The sequence below is a fragment of the Crocuta crocuta genome, unplaced genomic scaffold (genome assembly GCF_008692635.1).
Source record: "Crocuta crocuta isolate KB4526 unplaced genomic scaffold, BGI_CrCroc_1.0 scaffold197, whole genome shotgun sequence".
NCBI lineage: Eukaryota > Metazoa > Chordata > Mammalia > Carnivora > Hyaenidae > Crocuta > Crocuta crocuta.
In genome coordinates, this window is record NW_027532002.1 from 4,110,714 (window position 1) to 4,131,537 (window position 20,824).

The window sequence follows — 20,824 nt, forward strand, 5'->3', positions numbered from 1 at the left end:
ATCCTCAGTACAGCTTAGTACCTCCCATTCTTCTTTGCCAATGTAATTTTCTTCTGTCATGGGAAAAAAGGAGGAGAGAGGGAAACAAACCACAAAAGACTCTTAACAATAGAGAACAAACTGAGGATTAGTGGAGGGAGGGAGGTGGGAGACAGCTTAGATGGGTGGTGGGTATTAAAGAAGGCACTTTTGGGGAAGAGCACTGGGTATTGTATATAAGTGATGAATCACTGAATTCTACTCCTGAAACAAATATTGCACTGTATGCTAACTAAAATGTAAATTTAAAAAAATGTTTTTCTCCTTTCACTTTGTCCCCAAGATTCTATTGTTTTTGTTATAGGATAGAGAAATAAAGAAAAATGTAAGGGGACAATATTTATAAACACTGAACAAAAGAATGATTATAAGTTTGCTTTTTAAGAGGCCAATGACTATCTGGATTACAAAAAAGAGAAGAAAAGCTCATGACTATAATCATTAAAACAGGGGCACCTGGCTGGCTCAATCAATTGAGCATCCGACTCTTAATTTAGGCTCAGGCCATGATCTGGTGGTTATGGGATCAAGCCCCATAGCAGGCTCCACATAGCATGGAGCCTGCTTAAGATTCTCTCTCCCTCTGCCCCTCTCCTCAGCTCATGCTCCACTCCCTCTCTAAAAATAATAATAATAATAATACAATTTCCAAATAGCAATGACATAGACCTGAAATGTTTTAAAGACTACTTAAAAAAATATGAAGATGCAAAGAGGAGCAAATCAATATAAGAATAAGATAGAATGCTATTTCCAGTATCATAATATGAAAATGAAAGCAATGATTTAATTATTTTTTCTACCAACCAATAGAGCTAGAATAATTTTTCCACTCTGGTATAAATGGCTTTAAGATTCAGTTTTTAGAAAATATAATTTTCTGAGGCACCTGGATGGCTCAGTCGATTGGATCTCCAACTTACACTCAGGTCATGATCTTGTGGTTTGTAAGACTGAGCCCTACATCGGGCTCTAGAGCTCAGAGCCTGGAGCCTGCTTCAGATTCTGTGTGTGTGTCTCTCTCTGCCCCTCCCCAACTTGTGCTCTGTCTCCATCTCTCAAAAATAAATAAACATTAAAAAAAAAAAGAAATATAATTTCCCTTAAAAACAATTTCTAAAAAGTTTCAAAATTTAAAATATTTTGGGGCACCTGGTGGTTCAGTCCATTAAGTGTCTCACTCTTGATTCTGGCTCAGTTCATAATCTCATAGTTCGTGGAATTAAACCCCATGTTTGTCTTCTGTGCTGACAGCATGGAGCCTGCTTGGGATTCTCTCTCTCCCCTTTTTTGCTCCTCTGCCTCCTTTCCCTCTCTCTCAAGACAAATAAATAAACTTTAAAAATAGATAAATAAAAATATTTTAGTGGCTCTACTTCCAAATAATATGACAGAATCAACACAAAACAAAACAAAAAACAAACAAACAAGCAAAAACCAAAGGGCAAAACAGAAGTAAAAACTATCTTTACTAGCCTGCTACCTAAGTATTACTTATAAGGAAAACTACCTTCAAAATTAGGGCATAATTTTACAGTTCACTTATGTTCTATAAAGTACATTCTTAAAAAGGAAGTCATTTTTATTTTATTTCTGTAAAGCTTTGCTCCAAGTGCATGGTTATAAATTGCTTACCTTGTCCATTTCCAGTATTGTCAACGTCAGCCAAACACAAACAGCCTTGATCAAATTCTTCTTTTTCTCCCAGAACAGTAGACCACCAATCACGGGCTTTAAATAAAGACATTTTCGTTCACTATAAAAAGAAAGCATTTATTTATAGTAAATATCTACTTCACACCATGAATTATGAATTAATTATTTCTTCAGGCATAGCAAATTAAACATGGACAATGTTAAGAAAAACATTTCTGAATCTAACTTTAAGTTTTGTATTTTGCAGACATTATGTGAAACCATAAATCCAAATGGCTGGAAACATAATCAGATATTTTTCAATGCCAGTGGAGAGTCAGTCTGAAAAATTATTCATGTATGTTGGGCCAATTCTCTATTCTGGGACATTTAGTAGACAAAGACACAAAGTAAGAAAAAAATTCTTTGGAGGATCAAGATTCAAATTTTAATAGCACTAGGTAATACATAATTCCTTAGCAAAATATCTAATCTTCCTTCAGTTTGGTCACTGAAAAGACTGCATCATCTCATGCCACAATGAGTTGCTGAGAAAAGCAAATAAAATCAAATGTATCAAATGGCTAATACTGGAACTAGTATATTACAAGTACTCAAAAAGCATTCACACTCTTTCCCCATTATAATTGTAGAAAGGCAAAATGGAAGAAGAAAATTCACACCAAAAAAGAACCAGGAAAACCAGGTAAAGGTGCATTTATCCCAGTATACCATTAACCACCTGTGATTCAGGCAACCCATAAATTTTCCCTCTGCTTTGATTCCTCATCTAGAATAAGGCTATACCAGCAACATCTACCACTGAGTTACTGATATGGTGAATGTGAATGCCCACTGGACCTCAAATTACAACACAAACATCACATACCCTGGGATTCTATGAAAGTTCATTTATCCAACATAAATGAGCCTTTCCTTCATGCTTCCCTGATTTAAATAATAGGAAATGCAGTCAATGTTCCTTATTCATCAAGACATTCCATTCTATAAGGTCACAGCAAACATTGAGTAAAGATTGAACTACTGCCTCTAGGGGAAATAGAGAGGCTCCTGTGAGTCTCTAGTCACAACTTTTTTTCATCAACCAATCAATATATAACTTTGTTTTGTGTTTCTCTGTTTAAAAATACTTTACTTAATATATAGTTGATTCATTAACATTCAACTCAACAGCAACACTATAACTCATATTTGAAAGAAGCTTATCTGTGCATATATTTTCTCTATAAGGTACACAGCAGCTTTCTTGCACTTAGAAACATTACACAGCACTTCAGCATTACATTTGGGGACCATTTTAAACAACAAAAGCAAAACAAATAAATAAAACAAATCCAAACCACAGAGATGTGGAAAATATAGCACTAAGTAGGCCACAAAAAAGGACACTTATTTATAGTATAAGAGGTGAAACAAAAAGGCAAAGAATCACTGTGAATTGTAAAATTTATTATTACGAATAAACTTTAGCAAACAGGTAAACTCACAAATACGGAATCTGAAAATAACGAGGATCAACTATACATTGGAAAAATGTAAATCAGGGGCACCTGGGTGGCTCAGTCAGTTAGGCATCTGACTTCAGCTCAGGTCATGATCTCATGGTACATGGGTTCAAGACCCGCATCAGGTTCTGTGCTAACAGCTTGGAGCATGGAGCCTGCCTCAGATTCTCTCTCTCTCTCTCTCTCTCTCTCCCCCTCGCCCTCTCCCTCTCTCTCTCTCTCAATCTGTGCCTCCCTCTCTCCCACTCTATGTCTCTAGAATAAGCATTCAAATTTTTTAAAAATTGGGGCGCCTGGGTGGCTTAGTCGGTTAAGTGTCCGACTTTCGCTTAGGTCATGATCTCACAGTTCGTGGGTTCGAGCCCCACGTCGGGCTCTGTGCTGACAGCCAGCTCAGAGCCTGGAGCCTGTTTCAGAGTCTGTATCTCCCTCTCTCTCTGACCCTCCCATGCTCACGCTATCTCTCTCTCCTAGAAATAAATAAAAATATTTTTAAAAAAAACTTTTTTAATTAAAGATAAAAAATAGAAAATGTAAACCAATCTGCTTCTTAAAGTAGGCCTTCCACATAGGCTAATCATAGAAAGCAAGACTACTAGCTTTCATTAAGTTGGCCAAGAAATTAGCTGAGAATCATGCAGTGGCGAAAAATTCAGGAGGTGGTCAGTGTGAATTTGGGTCTACATTCCATACAAACCAAGAAACCAGGGGCGGGTTACTAAAAGCTACCAAAACTCTGCATACTTCAACTTCCCTAAAGAGGAATAAATAAGAACGCAGTAGAGGCAACCTATGAAATGGAAGAAAATATTTGCAAATTATGTATCTAATTATGATTAGTATACATAATACATAAAGAACTCAAAAATATCAACAAAAATTGTTTTAATGGTCAAAGGACTTGAATAGACATTTAACCCAAGATGATTTACAAATGGTCAAAAAGCATGTGAAACAATGTTCAACATCACTAATCGAGGGAAATGCAAATCAAAAACATAATGAAATACCACCTCACACCCATTAGGACAGCTACTACCCAAAAAAAAAAAAAAACCCAAAACAGAAAGTAACAAGTGTTGGCAAGGACGTGAAGTGACTGGAACTCTTGTGCACTGGTGGTGAAAACCTGAAATAGTGCAACCACTACAGAAACTGTATGGTGGTTCCTCAAAAAATTAAAAATAGAAATTACCATATGATCCACTCATTCTACTTCTGGGTATATATCCAAAGGAAATGAAATCAGGAGTTCAAAGAGACATTTGCACCCTTATGTTCATAGCAGCATTATTCACAACATCTAAAAGGTAGAGGCAGCCCAAGTTGGATTGTCTATCAGTGGATGAGTGGATAAACAAAATGTAGTATATACATACAATGGAGTATTATCAGTCTTAAAAAGGAGGGAAATTCCGACATATGCAACATGAATGAACCTTGAGAACATTATGTTAAGTGAAATAAACCAGTAAAAAGGACAAATACTGCATGATTCCACTTATATGAGGTACCAAGGGTAGTCAAATTCATAAAGGGTAGAATGGTGGCTGCCACGGTTGGGATGAGAGAGAAGCGGGGAGCTTTAGTTTGACTGGTATCGAGATTCAGTTTTACAAGGTGAAAAGTTTTGGAGACTGGTTACACAAAAATGTGAATGTACTTAACACTACTGAACTGTACACTTAAAAATGTACACTTAAAAATGGGGTACCTGGGTGGCTTGGTCAGTTAAGCATCTGACTCTTGGTTTTGGCTCAGATCATGATCTCAAGGTTTGTGAGTTCAAACCCCACACCAGGCTCTGCACTAACAGCACAGAACCTGCTTGGGATTCTCTCTCTCTCCCTCCCTCTATGCCCTCCTCTGCTCACATACTCTCAAAATAAATAAACTTTTTAAAAATTGGTTTTAAAATTTTTTAATAAAAATAAAAAAATAAAATAAAAAGGTTAAGACAGTAGGGCACCTGGGTGGCTCAGTTGATTAAACACCTGACTCTTGATTTTGGCTCAGGCTATGATCTCGCGATTTGTGGGTTCCAACCCCACATCAGGCTCTGTGCTGGCAGTGCAGAGCCTCCTTGGGATTCTCTCTCTCTTCCTCTCTCTTTCTCTCAAAAATAAATAAAATAAACTTTAAAAATATTTTAATGGTTAAGATGGTAATTTTATGTTATATTTTCTCACAATTCAAAATAAAAAATAAATAAAAACTTAGTTTGAAAAAAAGAACATGCTTTTATTAGCACAATACTTGGCACATATAAGTACTCAATAAACATTAGCAATTGCTATGGTTTTTACCCTTTTTATGATATTTTTTAAACCTACACTGAAGAAAAGAAACAAATGTCCTTCTATGTGTGAACAAATGAACTATGGTATGTCCTTACTATGGAATAAAACTCAGCAATTTTTTTAAATGAAGTAATAACAACTTGGATGGATCTCAAGAGCATTATGCTGTGTGGAAAAAAAAAAAAAAACACCCAATCCTAGGGGTGCCTGAGTGGCTCAGTTGGTTAAGTGTCTGACTCTTGATTTCAACTCAGGTCATGATCTCAGGGTCACAAGATTAAGCCTCGCATAGAGCTTGACATTAGGCATGGAGCCTGCTTAAGATTCTCTCTCTCCCTGTCTCTCTGCCTCTCCCCCTGTTTATGCTCACACTCTATCTCTCTAAAATAAAAGAAATAAAACAAATAAAAAGTCTTTAAAATACATAATCCCAAAATATCGCATATTAAATAATTCCATTTCTATAACATTTTCAAAATGACAAGATTAAACTGATGGAAAACAGATCAGTGGTTGCCAGGGTTAAGGGAAGGTGTGACTTTAACAGACTAGTAGAAGGGGATTTCTTTGGGATGATGGAAAAGTTCTGTACCCTGATTTTGGTGGTGGTTTCATGGGATAAATTTTAATTTCTTTGAGGCATATTCTAAAAAGAAAAGTGTATGTAATGTAAAACCTAGTAAATCTAAAGAAGACTTATAGTTTAGTCATAGCATTGTATAGACGTCAGTTTAGTAATTTGATAATTGTTCTGCTATTATTAGGAAATCACTACTTTTGCAACTTCTATGTGAGTATAATATTATTTCAATGACCAGTTTAGGGAAACAAACAACAGGGAAAGAAAGAAAGAAAGAAAGAAAGAAAGAAGAAAGAAAGAAAGAAAGAAAGAAAGAAAGAAAGAGAGAAAGAAAGAAAGAAAGAAAGAAAACCTCATCCAAGGCCTCTCTTTACACTAAAAACGAAATTAGTCAGATAAAGGCAAGGTGTTGATGGAAGTGAAGGGAAAAATACATAGCAGGTAAATAAACTTAAAATGAGTTTTAACATATGTGGGAGAGTTTCTGAAAAACATCTGCATCACTCGTTATTACTAATGGCATTATATAACCATACAAATTGCCAAATGACTAAACTGCAAATCTGGCAGCAAGCATACAAAAAAATGTAATAAACACTTTATTATACTTTTATTAGATTTTTTTTATTTGAGAGGGAAGTAACAGTACTTAATAAGTGCCACATATTCTCATTATATACTCCAGATATATATGGAAAGTTGTAATATACCATATCATTAGACTGCCAATATAAAGATACATCATTCTCTTGCAGCCCAGAGCAGAGTATCACCCAAATTTAGTACCACTCAAAGACTCACTTGGAGGACTCACAGCACTCATCATATGGTTATCATCATGGCTATGACTTATTACAGTGAAAGAATACAAAGTATAATCAGAAAAGGGAAAAGGTGCACAGGGCAAGGGTATGGAGGAGTTGGGAGGAAATCAGACACAAGCTTCCAAGGTACAAAAACCGGGCTTTGGGGTAGAGACCAGGAAAACAAAAGAAGAGATGGCCAAAAAAATGAATAGGGGCCTCCAAAGGAAAATCAGGAGTGAGCCATCTGTAAGGACATGAAAAAACGTGTATCTAGAAAAAGAGACTGGCCAGCTATATGAAATGCTGTTGATAGATCATAAAGAATAAAGACTTGGAGGCACAATTTCCATTTGGAGACATAGCCAAAACCAGAAATGAACAGGCTAACCAACAAGGTGAGATCCTTTGCACACATTCAGCATCAGTCAGTTCAAAGGAGTCTTAAGGAGAGAAAATAGGAAGGGAAGATCTATATGTTCAACATCCAAAAGGGTCACCTTCACCTCATGCATGAAGAAGAGAAAACCTCACGGGTTTTCTATAGAACAGATTAAAGACCTAAGTAATGGTCATAGAGAAGAGTTTTTTCTGTCAATGCTATTAAATGATATATTAAAAAAAAAATCAATCAAAGTGCTTAGATAAGTGACCACAAAAGGCATAGCTGTTTGAATATAAACATGACTGCTTCTGGTAAAAATAGCTATTATGTGAAAATGACCTAAAAAAACCTTAGTTAATGAACAAGTTTTTTCAGCTTGCTAAAATAAAAATGAAAAAAAAAACCTCCAATATGAAAAATTAATTCTCCAACATTGTCTGTAAATGGAAATGTTCTACATCAAACACTAATTTTTCAAGGATTTTTATCACAGAATTTAAGATCTATTCTTACTAACAAAACAACACAGGCAACATTTAGTTTCTGTTTCTCCTGCTCTCAGTTTCTCCTTAGTCACCCTTTACTTCACTAGCTGCTGAAAGCCCTCCTTTTCTACACTGTTTAGCTCTTTGCTACCCAAAGTAGCCCCTGGACCAGCATCAGTATTACCCCAGAGCTTGTGATGCAAAATCTCAGCCTCACGTCAAACAAAATCCCCAGGTGATTCACATGCACCTTAAAGTATAAAAAGCACCCACCAGTTGAACTGATATCTGATAGCCAAAGTAGATGTTTTCCTATAGCAGGGCTCTACTTTTCCACTTCATTTTTCCTGGGACCTGTGCCACAAGTTACCTTTCCAAAGTGAGAAAAAGGACTTATTTTTCAAGCCACAGGGCATTAACAACTAGAAGGTACTTAGTAATCAGCTGGTCCTCTCCTTCTGTAGGAGAGGCCCAGAAAGGTTAGTTATATGATTCCCTTAGCTAAATCACACAGCTAATAGCAGAAACTTGCTTCTGCATACCCTCTCCTGGTCTCTAGATCCTTGTCTTTATAGGCTGCCACTGACTGCAATTTAATATCAAGAAAAAAAATGGAAAAGCATGAGTCAGTAGAGGGATTATTTTGGTTTGCTTTGTTGTAATTCTTAAGAGGCGCAAAGGGTGCTGATTTTAAACACAGGTCCAACAAACAGCTCTTCCTCACAGAAACACAGCTGTTTAATTATTTCAGACCAAATGACTTGCCTACCAGGGCAAAACATAAGATCGTGCATAGCAGAATTGCATAAATTCCATTACAACAAAATCCTACATACTGGTTCTTCCATGTCCCAGGGAGGATCATGTACATTGTGGACAATAATGTATGTTGAACCATAAGGATTTACATCTACATAAAGTTAATAAATAATAAGAAAACCAACAATTTGAGCTGATGTCAGTAGCCAGTATGTGTTTCCCAAATGCCTCTCTCTGATTTTAAAGACAGAAGCAAAGAAAGGGGTGCTGCCCATTCCTAAGAAATTAAGAAACCACACACTGTATGAAGTTGGAGTACCATGAATTTCCTTTTGTAAAAATTGATGAATTCTAAAATGACAACTTAGGCTGAAGGACAATAGATTTTAAAAAGGAGCTCCTTTCCGCTTTGGCTTCAAAGATGGATTTCACAGCAAGCCTGAAGGATTTAAGATTACTGAACATCCCTGTTTATCTACAAAAAGCTTAATCCTATGGCTCAAATAAAATGTACATACAAAAAAATTATCTTTGCACATAGCAGTTGTGTTCCTAATTAGTGTGAAAATAATAACTTTTAACTTACTCCTAAACAGCTGTACAAACCCTAGAGTACGTTGATATCTAACAGAACTCTGACCAAATCTTTTGATAATATAAGTGTATCTCACATAGCCATTATGCTATGCAATTTAAAGTTTCAGAAGATTCCACTTTTGGAATGACATGTGAGAAGCTCCATGGACCCACTCCCCAGCGAAATGGGTGAAAATTATTTTTTTAAACAACCATTTAAAGTCTCTGGATACTATCCTAAGAGTATACAGAAAATAAGCATAAAAAAATCTACTAAAACTCAGTAAGAAAATTAAGAGTCTGCAGCATTTAAGAAACCAAGACTCACTCCTTCTCTCCTCACTCCTTCTCTCCTCACTCCTAGCTTACAACAAGATAGAAACGTCACTCCAGACTGGTACAGCCAAGAATAAGGCACCCTCTCCCCACAGCTCCTAGTCAGAGAACTACATTCCCTGGAGGAGCAAGACATCAGCATTATGTGTCTTGTTTCCAGCTACCTGTTGCTAACTAAAAATGAAATAGAAAATCTAAATAGACCTATAATAAGTAAAGAGACTGGATTACTAATCAAAAAACTAACCACAAACTAGGCCCAGACAGCGAATTCTACCCAACACAAATAACAATTCTTCACAAACTACTCCAAAAAGTAAAAGAGGAAGGAATACTTCTCCACTCATTCTATAAGACTGGTGTTGGGGCTCCTGGGTGGCTCAGTCGGTTAAGCGTCTGACTTCAGCTCAGATCATGATCTCAGAGTTTGTGGGTTCAAGCCCCACATCGGGTTCTATGCTGACAGTTCAGAGCCTGGAGCCTGTTTCGGATTCTGTGTCTCCCCTCCCCTACTTGCACTCTGTCTCTCTGTGTCTCAAAAACAAATAAACATTTAAAAATTTTTTTAAAAAAAGAATGGTGTTACATCAATACCAAAAGAAAGCAAACACAAGAAAACTACAGACCAATATCTCTAATGAATATAGATGCAAAAATCCTCACCAAAATACTAGCAAAATGAATCAAACAACATATAAAAGAACTATACACCATGACCAAGTGAAACTTAGTCCAAGAATGCAAGGTTAGTCTAACATCCAAAAATGAATTATAACAGTACACCATATCAACAAAACAAAAATTAAAAACCATGTTACCATCTCAATTCAGAAAAAAAAAAAAAAGCATCTGACAAAATAAAATCCAACACTCTTGCACTAAAAAAAACACCAGGAATAAAAGAGAACTTCCTCAAACTGATAAAGGACATCTGTGCAAAACCTATGGCTTATATCATACTTAAGGACGAACGACTAAATGCTTTCTTCCTAAGGCCAAACACAGACTAGGATGACCATATTCACCACTTTTATTAACACTGAACTGAAGGAGCTGCTGCACCATGCCAAACTAGGTGGGGGGACCCAGGCGGAGGGGAGGCTTGCGTGTCAGAGATGGGAGGCCCCCACGCACCACTGCCATGCCATGCTGGACAAGTGAGACAAGAACATGTACCCAGAGCCCCAGACCACACACTGGTGCCCTCACTGCAGACCTCAATGCCCAACCCTATAACATATTTGACGAAGTCCTTCGACCTCCTCATGGACCAGCCTGTGACCTGAGAAAAGAGTTTATAGAGTGGCAGCATGTAAAGAACAGGTATTACTACTACCACCAGGAGTTCAGCCATGTGCCAGACATCACTGAGTGCCAGGAAAAGAATGTCTTGTGCACGTCTGAAGCAGAAATGCAATGGAGAAGAGACTGTAAAGTTGATCAAGAAATCGCCAACATTATCCAGGAAAGGCTGAAGGCCTGTCAGCAGAGAGAAGGTGAGAGCTACAGGCAGAACCGTCTCAAGGAGCTGGAGCAGTTCAGCCAGGTGGTGAAGGCCTACCAGCACCACTATCACAATCTGGGGGCCCATTATTCCACCAGGAAGTGCCTGGAAAACAGAAGCAGCAGATGCTAACAGAGAGAAAAGCCGCTAAAGGCCACTGCAGCCTCTGGCAGCTCCTTAAGGCCCTTCACACAACTATTACTAAAATAAAGAGTAACAGGGGTGCCTGGGTGGCTCAGCTCAGGTCATGATCTTACTGTCTGTGAGTTGGAGCCCCATGTCAGGCTCTGTGCCAACAGCTCAGAGCCTGGAGCCTACTTTAGATTCCATGTCACCCTCTCTCTCTGCCCTTTCCCCACTCATGCTCGCTTTCTCTCTCTCTCTCTCTCTCTCTGTGTGTGTCTCAAATATAAAATAAAAGTAAATAAACATAAAAAAATAAATAAAGAGTACAGAAACTTATTTCTGGTGTCCACTTCGGCCCCCAACCTTGACACACTGATGAGCTTTAATCTAATTCATCTCACTGGCCCCATCTCCCTTCAAATCCAGCTACTACTAAACTTGTAAGAGAAATCAACAAAAGGCACTACTAACAAAAACAAAAAACAACATTGTGCCAAAGATTTTAGGTCAGGCAATTAGGTAAGAAAAAGAACTAAAAGGCTCCAAGATTGGAAAGAAAGAAGTAAAGCTATCTTTACTCTCAAATGACATGATCTGGTGTACAGAAAATCCTAAGAAATTCAGTAAAAAACTATGAGAGCTAATAAACAAGTTAAGTGAGGTTGAAAGATACAATAATATTAATATACAAAAATCAATTGCATTTATAGTAGCATCCAAAAAGAATAAAAAACGTAGGAATAAATTTAACAAAGGAAGTGTAAAACATATACCTTGAAAATTATAAAACGTAGTTGAAAGAACTAAAAGAGATCTAAATAAACAGGAAAATATCCCATGTTCATGGATCTAAAGTCATAACATTAAGATAGCAATACTTCCCAAATTGATCTACAGATTCATTTCAATCTTTATCAGATTCCCATAGGGCTTCTTTGTACAAACTGACAATCTTATTATGAAATTCATATAGAGTTGCCAGCAACTCAGAATAGCCAAAGCAATCTTCAAAAAGAAGAACAAAGTTGGAGGATTTCTCCATTTCAAAACCTAACTACAAAGCAATAATTATCAGGACAGTAAGTACTGGCATAAAAATAGACATATAAATAAATGGAAAAGAAGGAGAATCCAGAAACAAACTTACACATCTATGGAAAACTAATTTTCAACAAGAATGCTAAGACCATTCAATGAGAAATTGCAACAAATGGTTATTATTGGATAGTGACATGCAAAAGAATGAAGTTAGACCTTTATATCAAACCATATAAAAATTTTAATTCAAAATGGATCAAAGACCTTTATGTATGCTGATACATAGCTAAAACTATAAATTTCTTAAAAACTCTGAGAAGACTTCTAGGAAGAAAACTTAAGACTAAATCTTCATGATATCATATATTGTGACAGAATCTTAAATTTGACACCAAAAGCATAAGTAACAAAAGAAAAAGTAAAGGGACTTCACCAAAAGTTAAAACTTTTTACTTCAAAGAACACTAATAAGAAAGTGAAAAGATGACCCATAGAACAAGAGAAAATGTAAATCATGTCTCTGATAAAGACACATATCTGTAACACACAAAGAACTCTTTATGACTCAATAATAAAAAAATAGAAATCCAATGTAAAAATGGGCAAAGGATATGAATATATATTTCTCAAACTCAGATATACAAATGGCCAACAAACACAAGAAAAGATGCTCAGTGTCATTAGCCACCAGGGAAATGCATATTAAAACAACAATGAGACACCACTCTGTACCCACAATGATGGCTAGAATCAAAGTCAGAAACAAGTTTGGGCAAAGACTCGGAGAAATCAAAGCCCTCATACAATGCTGTTTAAAATGGAATATAAAATGGTACAACCACTTTGGAAAGTCATCTGGCAGCTCCTCAAACACTTACACATAGAGTAATCACATGATCCAGCAATTACAGTCCAAGGTTGCAAGAGAAATGAAAGTATATGTCCACATAAAAATTTATACATTCACGTTTATAGTAGTATTATTCATAGTATCCAAAAAGTAGAAATGATCCAAATGTCTATCAACTAATGAATATATAAACACAAAGTTGGCATATCCATAAAATGGAATATTCTTCAGCAATAAAAAAGTAGTGCTGATATATGCTACAACTTGAAAATATTATGCAAGAGAAAAAAGCCAGTCACTAAAGACCAGCATTTTTTATGATTCCATTTATGTAAGATATATGGAAAATATCACTTCAACTAAAAATAAGTAAATAAGCAAACAAATAAATAGGTAGACAAATAAAATGTACAGAAGAGTCAAATCCATACAGAAAGAAAATAAATTCTGGTGGGAAATAAAGGACAGAAGACTTGTAGGTAAAGAGTGCAGGTTTTCTTTTTGAAGTGATAAAAATATTCTAAAATTGACTGCAGTGCAAGTGATGGTTGCACATATCTTAAATATACAAAGTAAAATATACAAAAACTACATTTAGTTGTACAAATTATATGGGTGAATTGTACGTTATATAAATCATATTGCATGAAAGCTATTATTTTTTAAAAGAATAAACAGTGATAGACATATGAGGAGTGGTTTTATTATTCTTTATGCTTTTATGTTTAAAATATCACATAATAAAAAATAATAAAGTTTTGCATTTTTTAAAAGTGGGATACTCCTGTATTTTGGCCCTGTTTACCACTCCAACAGAACGAAAGGAGAGCAAATTAAATTCAGAAGGTTAGCAAAATAAATCCTACCATTTCTCCTCGAAGGACATCCCACACCATTAAGAGAAAGAAAAATTAACTATAAGGGTGCCTGGGTGTCAGCTGCTGAGGCGTCCAACTCTTGATTTTTGATCAGGTCATGATCTCACAGTTTTAGCCCCCCAAGTCTGACAGTGGAGAGCCTGCTTGTAATTCTCTATTTCTCCCTACCCCACTCAAACTCACACTCTCTCTTGCAAAATAAATAAATAAACTTCAAAAAAAAAAAGAAAAAGAAAAATTAACCAGAAATAAAGACTTAAATGAANAATTCAAAAAGATACAGGCCTTGACTTTTAAGATATAAAGGCAAGTAGTGGGCAGGGAAGGTCAGTTCCTGGCAGGTTAGGAAGAAGGAAACTAAGAAACAAGGGACATTTTTCACTGGTGAAACCTGGATTTTCTATTACAAAAACAATAAGTATTCTGAATGACAAAAAATTAAATATATATAAATTGATTTTTTATTTGGGTTAGTTAACTGTCTTGAATAAAAATAGGAAACAATGATTTGCATTTTATCCCCTATTCATGCAATGTTGATTTCCAGCTCCTCAGTGGTTTTGTTTTTTTTTTTTTAAGTAAATGAAAAATAAAAACCAAAGATTTTCAATGGCTATTATCCCTTCTCCCTAGAAATGAATAGCTAACATTTACTAATCATTTACTAAGTCCCAGGCACTGTTCTAAGTGCTTTGCAAGTATTCTGTTTTAATCTTCAAAACGGAAGGTAGATACTATTACTCAAGTACGGAGAGATTAAAAAACCTCCCCAAGTGGTCACAACTAGTAAGTAGTACAAGTAGCATCCAAAACCATTCTGTCTATTCCAGAACCCTTAACAAGTGCCACTATGCCACAAAGACCAAAAAGCTATACTCTGTAAATATTAATTCTAATCACTACAAGTTCAAACTGCAGGAAAGCATTTCATACACCTAATTAAATTTTTAATATGTTTAATGTTTATTTTCGAGAGAGAGAGAGAGACAGAGTACGAGCAGGAGACGGGTAGAGAAATAGGAGACACAGAATCCAAAACAGACTCCAAGGGCTGAGTGAGGGCTGAGCTGTCACCACAGAGCCTGACGCAGGGCTCAAACTCATGGACCCCAAGATCATGACCTTAGCTGAAGTCCGATGTTTAACTGACTGAGCCACCCAGGCACCCTACCTAATTAAATTTTTAAAGGATGACTAAATCCAATAATTTGAAGGTCCATACCCACAAAGAGCCACAAGAAATTCTCTCTTTTTTATAGTTTATTTATTTTTGAGACAGAGAGAGACAGAGCATGAGCAGAGGAGGGGCAGAGAGAGAGGGAGCCACAGAATCTGAAGCAGGCTCCAGGTGAGCTGCCAGCACAGTACCCAATGCAGGGCTCGAACCCACGAACTATGAGACCATGACCTGAGCCAAAGTCAGATGCTTAACGGACTGAGCCACCCAGGTGCCCCAGAAGATTGATTTCTTATGTCTTATTAGAATAATAAATAGAAGGGGAGCCTGGGTGGCTCAGGTCATGATCTCCCAGTTAATGAGTTCAAGCCCTGCAACAGGCTCTGTGCTGACAGCTCAGAGCCTAGAGCCTGCTTTGGATTCTGTGTCTCCCTCTCTCTCTGCCCCTCCTCTGATTGCACTCTGTCTTTCTCTCTCTCAAAAACAAATAATAAAACATTTAACTTTTTTTAAAAAAGAATAATAAATAGAAGATAATCTCTTTATCCCCTAAATTCCAGAAATACTTTTCCATATTTATCACTCAACACTTTCTTAAATTTTTAATATCTACTTATATATGTTATCTTCCACACCAGATTTACTCAGGTTTAGTTTTCCTTTAAGATAGGGATGTTTTCACACCCCACTGGCCTAGCCCTACAATAAGGAAGGATGACTAGAAGAATCACTGCAACAATGATAACCTCAAGAATCCTGTGGAAAGAATATGTGGATTAGAAGGCAGATCCTGGAATTAGGAAGCAGTTCACTGACGCTATTGTTGTTCATATTTGGAGTTTTGCTTTCTCCAGGTCATCCTAGTGCTGCCTCAAATTTTGGAAAGTAGGAATCAGGGCATCCAGTGCAAGAAAGATGACAAGAGGGGTGCCTGGGTGGCTTAGTCGGTTAAGTGTCCGACTTTCGCTTAGGTCATGATCTCGCGGTGTGTGGGTTCGAGCCCCGTGTCGGGCTCTATGCTGACTGCCAGCTCAGAGCCTGGAGCCTGTTTCACTCTGTGACTCCCTCTCTCTCTGACCCTCCCCTGCTCACACTGTCTCTCTCTCCTAGAAATAAATAAAACATTTAAAAAAAAAAAAAAAGAAAGAAAGAAAGATGACAAGTATATATAGAATTTGAAGAATGCTGCTTTTGAAGACAACATTATAAGGGATCAGTGTTGGAATTTTCAATAAAAGACACAAGACAAAAGAGCAAGGAAAGAGAATTAGACAGATTTGGGTTCCCTTTTTGCTTTCACACTTTAGCACAGTAACCTTAGACAAGTCCTCCCCAATTGTTCTGCAGTATAGAAAAATAAAATGACCTAACACATGTAACTGCTTACCCAATGCCCAACCCACAGGATGAACTCAATAAATGTCATAAATGTCACTAGTAACTTAGTAGTAGTAATAGTAGAAGTGGTGGTGGTGGTGGTGGTGGTGGTGATGGAATGTATCCTGAGCAAGACAAAGTTACAAATGCCAGTCTGAACCTCTGGCCTGAATATTTAAACGGGATATTCAAAACACTGACAGTAAACTTTCACTGAAATGTTAATTGGCAGGGATGTTTTATAATAACTTCATGTGTTTCAATAATTTTTGAGAAATATTTGAAAGTCTTTATTCTGAGGGATTAGACTTGATACATACATCAAAATGTTCATAGCAGCACTCTCCACAATAGCTAAAACATGGAAAGAGCCTAAGTGTCCATCAACAGATGAATGGATNGATTCAGTTGGTTCAGCATCCGACTTTTGCCTCAGGTCATGATCTCACAGTTCACGAGTGCAGGCTCCTCAACAGGCTCTGTGCTGCCAGCTCAGAGCCTGGAGCCTGCTTCAGATTCTGTGTCTCCCTCTCTCTCTGTCCCTCCCTTGTTCACACTCTGTCTCTCTCTCTCTCAAAAATAAATAAAAAATTTTTAAAATTTAATAAATAAATACTACTATATACTATTGATATTGGACTTTTTCTTCTTCAATGAATGTTTCCATCAGGAAATTGTACCATAAACACAAGTGTGTAGTTGTAACTCAAGAGCAATTACACACAACTACACACAATGAAAAATTCCTTGAACTCTAACAAATAACTTATAAATTATTTGCAAAATGAAAAGCTTTTTGAATTCTTTTAAATAAGGGTTCAGTCTATTCACACACACACACACACACAAATCTCAGCAATTATTCTGTTTACATAATTCTTACAAGTTAGAAAATCTATCCCACTCTAAATGCTGGCAGACTTCAGTGAAGACCCATAGTTTTCCCCCTAGCGTCTTCAAGCTGTGTGTGCGCGTGATATGGTTTCATGTTTAAAGTAAAAGTGAGATGGAAAACAACAACAACAACAACAAACTATGAATATCTCCAGGAAATTCAAGTCAATTGCAGGACTGGACTGGGGAAAGGAGATGCTGATAAAAATCAGCTCAGGTCATCTAAACTGCTGTGGTCTGCAATACAGAGAGAAGAAGCAGCAATAATCCTATTGCAAAAAGAATTAAAGGGTATTAGTGCATGCATTCTACTTCAGTCATAGGCTGAGGACTGCGACCATTTGCTCCTAAGACCTGTTGAAGTGCCAGGGGAGGAGGCTGCTTGTGCACCACGTGCCATTCGTGACATTCCTGAACGGAATCTTTAAAATTTCGTATCACCTTTTCTCTTAAATGTTAATAAATCTCACACACATTGTGTTGTACCTGCGCTTTGTCTTATTTTTAAAGCAAACATCCTTCTTTAGAAACCTATCATCCAATATCCCCAAAACCATTACATGGCATCAGGGATCAATCTTGCCCACAAAACGAAACACAGGAAGGGCATTCACTCTCCCAGTGTTTAATTCCAGACATACTCTTACCTGACGCCGAATCAGGTGGGTCCTGCTCCACCTTTCCTGGAACTCTCTGCAGATCTCCCTGTAAGAACGCCCGCCAGGGTCCCAGGGCTGGAAAGACGAGACCAAGAACGGAGGGTGCAGAGAAAAGCAACCCCTCGCTTCACTCTTCCCTGTCGTTCCCCTGCTCCAACCTGTTCCACGTCCCAGGCGGAGACGTGGAGCCTCACCAGGCAGCACCACCAGCTCCACAGAGTTGGAGTGACACTCACAAGGAGTAAACCCGCATCCCTTCTGTGTCAACCCCAGAGATAAGCAAGGGAAACGGCATCAATCCCTTGGAAGAGACCAGGCAGGCCAGAACAACGGCAAGTCCTGCTTCTCACAAAGAGGAGGAAATGGTGAGGGAGGCACTCAGTGGGATGCAGCGGATAAAGGACAGCAACGGCGGAAGGGACACCTCCCCACTCCTCCCTAACTCCAAGCCATCTTCGCCCTGTTGTCATAGCACTTTACAACGAACGCCACTGCGCAAGTCAGATGGTTCAGCTCCGATGCCTTCTGGGGGCTGTAGTCCAGAGTGGCTGAGGAGGGTGGAAGGCGGAAGCGTTTTTCTGCGTGGGTCGTGGCTGGAATCAGATTTCTACTGGATGGGGCTGGAGTGAACCACTTGCTGGTCCTCATTAGCAGAGAGATAATGAATACCATTCCCTTTTCCGTCTTTTGACGGCTCCTCAGACATAGGAGAGGAGGAAGACCCGCCTTCCGACTCCGCTGAGGACGCAGGCCACACCCCCTCAACGCCTTCCAGTCTCGCGTCAGCGCTTGGGGGTGGGGCTTTCCTAGGGGCGAAGCTCCCGCAGATGGGGCGGAGTTATCAGGGCTTTTCCGCGGGCACGCGCTGCCGAGCCTCTAGGGGCCGGTACTTTTCCCGCCCTGAGGCGCAAGAGGCCCAATCCTTGAACATAGCGGCGGTGGCGAGAATGGCCAAAGGAGCGAGTGCCAGTGTGTGTGCCCTGGTGGTTGGGGTGGTGCTGGCCCAATACATATTCACCCTGAAGAGGAGGACGGAGCTAAAGATCAAGATCGTCAAAGTGATGGAGCCCTTTAAACAATTTCCAGGTGTTTATTTTTTCCTAGTAGAAGCAGTGCTACTATGAGGTTGTTTGTACGTATCTCCTGATCACATGAGCTCTTCTCTGTAGCCTGTTCCCTGGAGCGGATTACCTGGCATACAGGTATATAAATGTTTAACCTTACAATTGAACATAATAATAATGCCAGTTTCTTAAAATGTTTTATCTTTGCTTTCAAAATCACGATAGGTATAATTCTCTAAAAGTCACCAACCTTAAAACTTCTGTTCTTGTTTTTTTCATTAGATTTTATCTTGGGCTTTAAATATCCTGCCCTTCGCCATAATTCGCCTTCCGACTAGAAAATATAATTCTAAATTATTACAGTTCTTAAAAATAAAATAATTTCATGAAAATCATCAAGATCATTCATTTTTTAATACTTTGATATTATTAAACCAGCACAACATTGGTTATAAAAAAAATAAACGGGGGTCACCTGGCTGGCTCAGCTGGTTAAACATCTGACTCTTGATCATGAGTGAGTTCAAACCCCACATCAGGCGCAGAGCCTATTTTTTAAAAAAATTTTTTTAATAAAAATGGAAATTACTGGATTGACATAATAGGGGCATAGGCAAACTATGATGACCTTCTATTCCACCATTAAAATTCAAATTATTGAAACATTTGACTTGAAGTGTTCATAATGTGAGGAAAAAAATGTAAAAGATGTATGCCATTTGTATTTTGTAAAGAAAAATAAAGGGAAAATATTGGAAGGACTTTCACAAAAATCCTTACTGTGGCTACACAATGGACTTAGGAATTGATTTTTCCTTTGTATGTTCATTGTTTTCCACTACTCATTCAATGGCATGCATTACCTTTGTAATTAGATAAAAGTTTTGTTTTGTTTTTTAAGATTTATTTGAGAGAGACAAAGACAGTGGGTGGGGAAGGGGCAGAGAGAGAGGTAGAGAGAGAATCCCAAGCAAGCTCCAGGCTGCCAGCACAGAGCCCAATGGGGGGCTCAAACCCACGAAACCGTGAGGTCATGACCAGACCCAAAACCAAGAGTCAGACACTTAGCCAACTGAGCCACCCAGGTAGCCCAAAATAAACGTTTTTAAATAATAGAATAAAATACTGTATGAAAATAATTAAATCAAAATTATCTTGAGTTACTAATTTATATTTCAGCCTGCTAGGATATGTAACTGCCTAATTTTTTAAATGTTTATTTATTTTTAGAGAGAGAAAGAGTGCAAGTATGGGCAGGGGAGGGGCAGAGAGAAAGAGAGACAGAATCCCAAGCAGGCTCCACGCTGTCAGTGCAGAACCCAACTCAGGGCTCAATCCTGCAAACTGTGGGATCATGACCTGAGCAGAAATCAAGAGTCAGACACTTAACTGACTGAGCCACCCATGTGCCCCCATGTAACTGCTTAATTTTTTAAAAAATACATATTCCCTGTGACAGGAAAAGCTTCTGAAGGCTTGTGATATCCAAATTCAACCTATTTCAGTGATAGCATGGGATAATATGAAGAATGCTATTTGCTGAGAAAGCTAAGGTAATTTATCATTTGTAGCATGAAAAGTTTATTTTCAACAGCTGGTGCCATAATTCCTCTTAATGAGTATGATAGGTTACAAAAATAGCTGTAATTTTTTTCCATCTTTGCACACTTCTTTACAACATGAATTGGCATCTCTATCCTTAAATCTGAATTTGACTTGCTTTGGTCAGTGAGACATTAGTAAATATGCAAGCAAAACCTCAAAAAGCGCTTCTCCTTCTCATGCTTCTCTTGGAAATACAGCCACCACTTCTCTGTGAATGACCTGTAGAAG

General features: G+C 37.8%; 1 protein-coding gene and 1 pseudogene across 2 annotated transcripts in view; one reads left to right on the forward strand and one right to left on the reverse strand.

Annotated features, from left to right (window-relative positions):
- The window catches only part of BBS9 (Bardet-Biedl syndrome 9), a 450,363-nt gene extending 431,976 nt beyond the window's left edge, over positions 1 to 18,387 (reverse strand). The window contains exons 1-2 of one of the 2 annotated variants that reach the window (XM_077775407.1): positions 17,916 to 18,387; positions 1,675 to 1,795 (exon numbers count right to left, since the gene is read on the reverse strand). In XM_077775407.1, the coding sequence (XP_077631533.1) occupies positions 1,675 to 1,786 (112 nt within the window). In that variant the 5' untranslated portion in view covers positions 1,787 to 1,795; positions 17,916 to 18,387. The remainder of the gene's footprint in view (positions 1 to 1,674; positions 1,796 to 17,915) is intronic. The other variant, XM_077775408.1, reaches the window with a different exon arrangement.
- LOC144240932 (NADH dehydrogenase [ubiquinone] 1 beta subcomplex subunit 10 pseudogene) lies at positions 10,571 to 18,206 on the forward strand (annotated as a pseudogene).
- Positions 18,388 to 20,824: the final 2,437 nt, after the last annotated feature.